Source organism: Pteropus medius, unplaced genomic scaffold (assembly GCF_902729225.1).
Source record: "Pteropus medius unplaced genomic scaffold, Ma_sr-lr_union100, whole genome shotgun sequence".
Classification (NCBI taxonomy): Eukaryota; Metazoa; Chordata; class Mammalia; order Chiroptera; family Pteropodidae; genus Pteropus; species Pteropus medius.
Window position 1 is genome coordinate 28,079,564 of NW_024349519.1, and position 9,518 is coordinate 28,089,081.

At 50.1% G+C, this 9,518-nt stretch overlaps 1 protein-coding gene across 1 annotated transcript; it reads left to right on the plus strand.

Annotated features, from left to right (window-relative positions):
* Positions 1-4,917: 4,917 nt before the first annotated feature.
* On the plus strand, positions 4,918-9,471 carry NDUFB7 (NADH:ubiquinone oxidoreductase subunit B7). Its single transcript, XM_039882701.1, has 3 exons — positions 4,918-5,116; positions 8,686-8,854; positions 9,283-9,471. The coding sequence occupies exons 1-3, from the start codon at positions 5,005-5,007 to the stop codon at positions 9,413-9,415; spliced, it is 414 nt and encodes a 137-aa protein (XP_039738635.1). The 5' UTR covers positions 4,918-5,004; the 3' UTR covers positions 9,416-9,471.
* Positions 9,472-9,518: the final 47 nt, after the last annotated feature.

Sequence of the window (9,518 nt, forward strand, 5' to 3'; positions counted from 1 at the left end):
AAAAAAAAAAAAAAAAAGAAAGAAAAAAAAATCCCTTGTTATAAAAAGGAAGATCACAGAATGGAAATCATACAAAGTATGTTCTCAGACCAGAATCAAATTAAACTAGAAGTCACAGAATGATAACTGGAAATTCTGAAAATATTTGAAAATTAAGGCACACCCACGAGTCAAAGAAGAAGTCAAAAATGAAAAATATTTTTAATTGAATGAAAGCGAAAGCATACCACATCAGACTATGTGGGGTGTTAAATAAAGCAATGCTAAGACGGAAATGCTTATTTTTAAGAAGGTGATCAGGTGTACTTGAAAGTTGCTAAGAGAGTAAAATTTTTTGTTATTCTTTCAAGTAATACCCTTAGAAATCATTTTTACATGTGTTGCTAGACACTTCTCTACATGCATTTCAAAACTGTCTACACATCACTCACTAAAACAACACTATTCAGAACAAGGAACACTCATAAAAACATGGATTTTCACATGTGTCCTTAAACACACCTCTCCATGCATTCCAGAATGGATATCCAATCCATACCCAGAAATAATAAATACTGTTTTCAGAGAGTAGATCTTAAAAGTTCCCATCACAAGAAAAAAAAAATCATAACTATGTATGGTGACAGATGCTACCTAGACCTATTGTGGTGATCATTTCACAAGATATACAAATATTAAATCATTATGCTGTACACCTGAAGCTAATATAATGTTATATGCCAGTTATATCTCAATTAAAAAGAAAAAGAAGAAAGCGATCAGGAAAAACCCGACTGTTGAAGCCTTGGCTAACTGGAGGAAGAGCATTCCAGGTTGTGCAAAGGCCCTGAGGACAGCAAGTTCCTGGTGTGTTCAAGAAACAGGAAGTCTTAGATACAATGTTCCCTTCTCTGTGAGACTTTCTAAAGTCCCAGACCAGCCCTTCTCATATACTCCATTCATCATGCTTCTCCTTAAAAGTTATCACCATCTTATCACCACGTGACTTTCCATATATGTCACTTTTTATCTTGCCCACTGCCTGTCTTCTCCACCATTAGAAGCTCAGCTCCACTGCCTGGCACAAAGTAGGTGTCCAGTGGATGTTTGCGTAATGAATGAGTGACCATCTTGCCCACTGAGCCTTGACTAAAACCACCCCCGAGGCTTGGGCTCTCCATCACCAGCCAGCTAGACACCTTCAATGCAGAAAGCAGCTCCTGGACCAGCTTAGAGGCAAGAGTCTTGTCTGCCCCACAGGCAGGCGGGAGGTCATCCCCCCAGGGGTTATCTGGTTACCCTTGTTTTTCCTCCTCCCCCGGAACTGAGTTACCCAGATCTCCCATCCAGCAGACCATGGCAAAACACAGACACCACCCCCAGTCTCACTTGGGGCCTCTGAGGCTGTTCTGCTCACAGAATGCTAATGAAGGCCCTGCCTGGGGCAGGCCAGGATGGGGATGGAAAAAAAAGGTGGGGAAGGGAAAGAGGAAGGAAGAAGCTGTGGGCAGTAAACCAAGGAATCTGGGGGGCACTGGTGGAGTACAAAATAAGATCTCCTTGTCAAATGGTTTGTAGAAAAAAAAACGGGAAAGCACAGGGAGGCACAGGGCAACTGAGGCTCAACTCTTCCCTCACCCCCACACAGGCTGACTAATAACACCCTCACCCTAACATCATCTCCTCCAGGTCTCCAACTCAGTATGGACAGGCTAGCCTAAAGCATCTGAGTCCAAAGACCTCAGGACAGAATAGGCCACATCCCACCCCCCACCCCAAGTCATTCTGGCTTAGACCCCTTCAGCCTCTAGTGACGTGCAGACCCAGGAGGGAGCCCCCTCTGGAGTTGGCCTTCTAGTTAGAGAGTTCCACCTAGATGAGAGTAATATTAGCAAGCATATGTTGGGTGCCTACTAGGTGCTAGGCAGTGAGCTCTTTTAATGCAACTAACCATCTGATAAAGATGAACTGGAACTTAAAGCAAGTATAATCAGTCGGGAAGGTCTATGGGAGAAGCTAGGGCTTATGGAAGTTCTTGCACTATGTATAATCGCGAGAACTCTATATGAGAGAATCCTGCAAGAAGAACTCTATAGTAAAGCTCTGTGGTCCTAACGTCCCCTTCCATTAACTTGCATCCTGGCGCAAAGACCAGAGTGTGCATGCGGCTTGCCTTGTCTGTGTGCTCTGGGTTGCAATCCTTTCTTATTCCCAAATAAATCCTTTTGGTGACAAAATACTTAGTCGATATTATTTTTCAGTCAACACATCTAACTGACTCCTCCAAACTACCCTTTTCATTTATTCACAGGTTGATTTGACAAGTATTTATTAAGCACCTACTGTGTGCTGGCTCCATTCGAGATATAGGAGTACAACAATGAACAAGACAGACAAAATCCCCTGTTCCACCAACTTACATTCCAGAGGAGAGAAGACGGTAAACAAGATAAATGAGTCAAATGGATCTCAGGTTAGATGGCAACTAGGTGTCACTAATCTCATTTTATAGATGAATAAACTGAATCTCCCTGAAAAGGGAAGTCACTTCCCAAGGTCATACAGGGGAGTGAGCTGGGACCTTATTTTGCCTCTCTGGGTCTCCTCCCAGCTGAAGCACAGAGAAAGGGAGGAGGAGGGGAGACATCCAGAATAGGGCAGGGCTGCCTGGTACAGCTGTGCAGGTTCTTTCCTGCATAACAAAGACCACAATGTAAATGCTGCCCCCTGGAATCATAAAGGGCACAAGAATCACAAAGACGTGCCATGACCTGGGGACAGGTCACAGGTAGCCCTGGAAAGGAAGTCTCGATCACCATTGGTCTAGTCTTTATAGCTTGCTTTTTCCACTTAATATATTGTAGCCACTTCCCCATTTTGGCACATGAAAATCTAGCTCAGCGATTCTCCCAAGACTGATCCCTATACCAGCAACATTGCCATCACCTGAGAACTTGTTAGAAATGCAGAGTCTGGGACCCGACAACCCAGACCTCCTGAGTCAGACACTTCTAGGCTGTGTCCAGCTTTTACTCCACATGAAAAGGGGAGCCATGGGAAGGTTTTAGCAGAGGAATAACATGATCTGATTTCCCTTTTGATAGGCGCACTTTGAGAGAGAGCGGTCAGGGAAGACGAGAACAAGGAGAGAGCTCTGCAAGTCATTCTGCGTTGCCTTGGATGAGGCTGGTGGCCATGGAAGCAGTGGGAAGGGTCATGTTCTTGACAGATTTCAACGGTGAAGCCAAAGGCATTTGCCAGTGATTTGGCTGTCTGAAGTGAGAGAAGGACAAGAATAAAGTATTATCCCCAGGTTTGGGGCCTGAGCACCTGGGAAAATGGTGTTATGTTCCCCGCAAAAAAAATCATGTTGAAATTTTACCCCCCCCATGTGATATTAGGGGGTAGGTCTTTGGGAGGTGACTAGGTCATGAGAGTGAAGCCCTCACGAATGGGATGAGTGCCCTTATAAAAGGGACACCGAGGAGCTTTCTCATCTCTTCTCCACGTGGGGACACGGCAAAGAGTCAGCCATCTGAAATGTGGAAGAGGGATCGCACCAAAACCCAACTGTCCTGGCACCCCTGATCTTGAACTTCTAGCCTCCAGAATTGTGAGAGATAAGTTTCTGTTGTTTATAAGCCACCCGGTCTACAGTATTTTGTTGTAGCAGCTCAAATGAACTGAGACAGCGTGTGAAGCGTGAGAGCCCACCTGGAGGTGCCCGGTCAATGGTTGGACACAGACATACACCTGCAGTTCAGGAGACAGGACACATCTGGAGACAAATTTTGGGGTTGTCCACCTAAAGGTGGTATATTCGTTTCCTAGGGCTGCCAAAACAAAAAACTACAAATTGAATGGCTTAACACAACAGGAATTTATTATCTCACAGTTCTGGAGGCCAGAAATCTGCAACCAAAGTGTCAGCAGAAGCATGCTCCCTCCAAAGGCTCCAGGGAAGATTCTGTTCCAGCCTCTGGTGACTCCAGGCTTTCCTTGGCCTGTGGTCACATCACTCCAATTTCTGCCTTCATCTCACATGGTGTCCTCCCTGTGTGCATGTCTGTGTCCAACTTTCCCTCTTCTTATAAGGACACCGGTCATTGGATTAAAGACCTACCTGATCCAGTATGATCTCATCTTAACTTGATTATATCAGCAAGGAATTTATTTTCAAATAAAGTCACATTCAGGAGTTCCAGGAGTTAGGAGTTCGACATACATTTCAGGCAGGACACAATTCAATCCACAACACCTTGTCTAATGAAATTTATTGCTGCATAATCAGGTACCCTTTCTCAACAGTGCCAAGCTCCCATTGAATGGCTTCTCTTTGTGTTCCAATGCAAAATTTCAGAAACGGTAACAAATTAGCACATTTATTACAGTTGCATATTTAATGCAGTATTAAACAATGTGTTATACTCTTAAATCTGTATATAAGTTACCCCTAATGCAACACGTATGAAATGTAATATCAATTCTTTACAGTGGCAACTAGAGGGATACTAGAATTGCAACTTGTTTTTTGCGAAAAAAAATTCGCTAGGATTTATAGTTTTATTTATAAGTAACTTTATTTGCTTATTTAAATTAAATTTAATTAATTAAAATATTTATTTTGAATAACTTTATTTAAACTTTTGATATTCACTAAATACATCACTGGTACGGCTTTTTTTTTTAAGACAAATTAGAAGGTTGTCAAAGAAAAACAATTGTTTAAAAATATGATACGAAAAATTTTTTCCCTCCGGAGATCAGGGGTGCCCAGAGATTTCCAGAGCCAAGAAGATCCCCACAACTGATGTTCACCTGATCCCACACGGGGGCGCGCCGCGCCTTGATGTCTCCGCCCCGCCACCAGGTGGTGCCAGAAATTCCGAAGGCCTCTGAGGTCGTTCATCTCTACGATCCTCGCGGCAGCTGCGCAGCCCGGAAGCTGTGGCTGGCGAAGGGGTGTGCTTCCGAGTAGGAGCTAGGTGACCTCGGCTGCCGCAGGAAGCTGCGGCGACAGCAGCCATGGGGGCGCACTTGGCCCGACGCTACCTAAGCGATTCCTCAGGGGAGCCAGACCCTCTGCGGATGCCCACCTTCCCGCCCGACTACGGCTTCCAAGGGCGCAAGGAGCGCGGTGAGGCCAATGCGCAGGCGCGGCCGGCGGGAGTGGCACGCGGGCGCCGTAACCCCGGGGTACCCAGGGTTGGGCTCAGCTCCGACCTCGACCGAGAGGACGCCAGACGACTCGTGTGACCCTGCCTGAGTGTGGAAACATAGCGGGCAGAGGACATGGTTGGAGTAAAAAACTCGGGGCCGTGAGTGGCGATATAGAGCTAACGAGGCGCTCGGAGCTGGCCTTTGTCCTCGAGTCAGTGGGGAGCTGGGGGAGGGTTCATGACGGAAGGGAGGTGTTCATTGCCCCTCTGTCACTGCTATGTTTAGGTATGCAGAGGAAGACACAAGGGGTTCGCGCCGTACATACTGCCCTGCACGTTGCTTTTTTCATGTAGTCATATCACAAGCATATCGAGCGCCGGTCCTGGGCCAGGTCCCAGGCTGGGAACCACGATGCAGCAGGCACTGACTAAAGGGAATTCTCAGCGCTGGGGGGAGACAGCGACACCAGGCAGATCTTGAGGACGGCACCTGGGAGTATCAAGGCAGGCTTCCAGGAGGCGATGGCTGGAAGCGAAACTTGAGGTGAATAAGAGTTGACCACACGGAGACCAAGGAGAGGGGAGGACCAGTGTTTGTAAGCAGTAGAGGAATACGATCAGATTTGTTTTGTCAGAAAGTTCGTGCTGGCTGCTGGGTGGGCGATGAGTTGGAGTGTGCAGAGGTCTGGATTTGAGACTACATTGGGAGGTGGCCTCCTCCAGTGGCCCAACTCCTGGTAGTTCAGCCCCGACTGAACCTGCAGTCCATCCATCCACCCACCTCCTTGCATGTTAATCCTTCCCATTGCCTCTCACACCCTGCTTTGCCCATAATCTGTTTTGTATATACAACCCCCCTGCTCTTCTCTCTCGCTTGGCTTAACCTTAGTTAAGCTCAGCTCTCCTTGGCTCCTGTCCCTGTATAGCTAAATGTCATGAGAGAAAAACACTCAACCTTTGTGATTCCCCAGTTGACCCTTCCTGCTGCTAGCTTTCCTGTTACATACATTCCCCGGCCCTTCCCTCTCTCACTCCCTCCCCCAGACCTTCTCTCTCAGGCTCCAGCACCTCCTTCCCACCCCCTTTAAGCTAGTCACTTTGTATCCTCTCATTAAGAAAATAGAAGCTGTCAAAAGAGCTCTCATGGCTCCCTGCATCCCTGGGACTCCGCCTTCTCTCCTGTTACTTCGGATGATCCAACCCTGCTCCAGACAAACCCCCTTGTACCCTCCATCCCATCCTCTCACGTACCCAAGGGCTGCCCCAACCATTCTCCCTCTCTTGCAACATTGATTTTCTCATTAACATGGGAATAAAATACGCTGTTGCTTTCACTGTTTTAAAATCCCCTCGTGGCCCACCTCCCCTTCCAGCCATCCCAGTTCACTGCAAAAGCGCTTGTCAAGTTTCTCACTCACACACTGTCGCTGAGCTCCCTTGTCCATTCTCAGTTCTAACCCCACTGCTGCAGCAACAGGCACAGCTAATCCCTGCCACTTCCTGGAAGCCCCTCCTCACCTGGCTCCCAGGACCCTGCAGTCCGGCCCACCTCACTGTGGGCTTCTTCACTGATTCTTCCCCATCTCCTAAATGTTGGGGAGCCCCAGGGCGCAGGCTGTCTCCACTGTCCATTCCCCACTCCCTGGGGGTCTCTCTTAGTCTCCTGGTTTCAAATGCCTTCTGTGTGCCAATGCTCCCAAGTTTTTATCTCCAGCTGGGCCTTGACCCTGAACCCCAGACTCATGGACCCCACTGCCTGCTTGGCATCTCTGCACACTTAACGGGCATCTTGCACTCAGCAGGTCCAAAGCAGCTCCTGGATTTGAGGGTGATCTGGCTGTAACATGTCACCCCATTGATCACCAGGGTTAATTCGGCTGATCTGGCTGGCTAGGCAGGTGCCTCCTTCCTCCTTGACCGCTCCCTGTGCGTCCCCCCGGAAGCTGTGCACTCAGTCGAAGAGGATGACCTTCCTCAATGGAGGAGAGGACTGTTCTTTGGTCAAGGGTAGAGAAGTAGCTGCACTTTCCTGCTAGAACCTCCAAACAAGCCCTCAAAACAGAACTCCTGACCTCCCCACCAAGCCCGTGCCTCCCTCCTGCTCTGACCACGTGCTCAAGCCAAAGTCCCCGGCGCATCCCAAAGCCTCTTCTCTCACCTCAAGGCCTTTACACTTGTTCTGCTACTGGGAACGCTCTTTCCACGGGTGTCTGTGGGACTCACTCCCTCACCTTCAGATGCCACCTTCTAAGGGACCCCTCATTCTAAAGTTGTGACCCACCACCCAACACAGCCTCTCTCTCCTTTGCTTTATTTTTCCGATACTTTGCATTATGAACATTCTGTGACACTATCTCTGTTTGTTCTGTGTCTTCCCTCCAAAGGTAAGATCCTTGTCTACTATGTTCCCTCACGTATCCCCAACACCTAGCACATAGTAGGTGCTCCATAAATCCTGACTCTTGACTGGTTATTGCCAGAGCACCAGGTGCTCATGGGGCCACATTGCCATGGAAACCAGCCGGGGCCTGGGGCTCATCAGCCTATTGGGTGAGAATTGAAGCTATGGGTTAAATTGAGCAAAGGCTCTCAGCAAGAACCTCAGGAAGCCAACGCCATAGAGATGGGTAGAAATGCAGGGAAGGTGCGGCGGGGGTCGGGGGAGCCAGGGGAAAATGTTGGAAGCTCGCTTTCCTGGGATCTCGCACTGGTGAGAGCCGTGTGTGAGCAGTGCTCGATGGAGTGTGGAAGCTGGAGTGGGTGGGATCTAGGGGCTGCAGAGGCAGGAGATAAAGACCTGAGCCTGAGGGAGACAGAAACAGGGCTAGGAAGCAGAGGGGAGAGAAGCCAGCGGGCGAAGATGACAGGTGAGCTGGGAGATCACCAGCACAGGGTGTGCGCCCACAATTTCTAAGGGCCCCATTCGGCCTTCGGAAGGTTGATTTGGTCCAGGGTCGGATCTGCCAGTTCCGTGGGGCCCAGGCCCAAGGGATAGTTCAGCTCTCCTTGAGGCGGGCACTAAACACTTTACATGTATAGCTCCTTAACGCTCACAGTTGACTCTGGAGCTGGGGACTGTTAGTCATTAGGGGGAGGAAGCTGAAGCTCCAAGAGACCACTCCCTGACAAGGCAGAGCTGAGATCCAGGTCACCCTGGTAGCCCGGCTGCCCACCGGGTTGTGCCCCACAGAGGGGAGCACTGGAAAAAAGTTGTCTCTGCAGGGTGGGGCTGTCTGGAGAGTGACCCCAGGGGTGGAGATGGGGAGACGAAGATCCAGCGTGGATGCTGAGGTGACCCTTACTACCTGGGCTTCAGTGTCCAGGCTCCCTTTGTGTGAATTAGGAAAGGACACTCTGTCAGAAGATGGCCATCATCCCCTGCCATCTGCTGCCATGTCATCGACGGGGGACACTCCTGAGCTGTGGATCCTGATTGCAGCGTGGGCCTGCTGGGTCTCCCTGGAGTCAAGAAATGACAGGGGGCCTCCAGCAGTTACACTTGGAAAAGCCCGCCTGAGCTGAGCCCTGCCTGCTCCCCTCCCCACAGAGATGGTGGCCACGCAGCAGGAGATGAACGACGCACAGCTGGTGCTCCAGCAGCGGGATTACTGTGCCCATTACCTCATCCGACTGCTCAAGTGCAAGCGTGACAGCTTCCCCAACTTCCTGGCCTGCAAGCATGAGCAGCACGACTGGGATTACTGCGAGCACCTTGAGTGAGCTGCACCCTCACCTGTACCCTCCCCCCCATTCCCACCTGACCCCCAGCCAGCAGCTCCTGAGGCAAAGGACGGTGAACTAACTCAAGTTTCTAGCCAGGCCCCACCTTAATCGAAAGAGAGCTCTCAAGGGGCCTATTGAGAGGGGGCAGGGGGAAGAGTCTGGGTGGGGCACGCAGCTTTGAGGCCACCTGGAGGAGTAGCCAAGCCATGGTTTCAGGTGGGAGGCCTGGGGGTGCACTGGTATCCACCAGGGAGGCTGGGGGCAGACCCCACACTTAAACCACAGGCACACTGGTCTCCCCGACTCAAGGCCTCCCTAGAGTGCTCTGGGATCTGGGATAGACATTCCAGCCCCCTTGGCTTCTCAGGGCTATGGGAGGGAGGGCCACACCTGAGCAGACAGCAACATGCTCTGCCCACAGCTACGTGATGCGCATGAAGGAGTATGAGCGGGAGCGGCGGCTGCTCCAGCGGAAGAAGCGGAGAGAGCAGAGGGAGGCAGACCTGGCCAGAGGCCAGGGGCCCGGTGAGGTGGCCCCTGAGGTGGCCCTGTAGTGGGCTCGCCCACCACCCTGTGGACCAGTAGAGAAATAAAAGCCTCCAGACCCTCAGCCTGAGTCCTGGTCCTTCCTGTGGTGTGCTGGTCCCTAAAACCAGC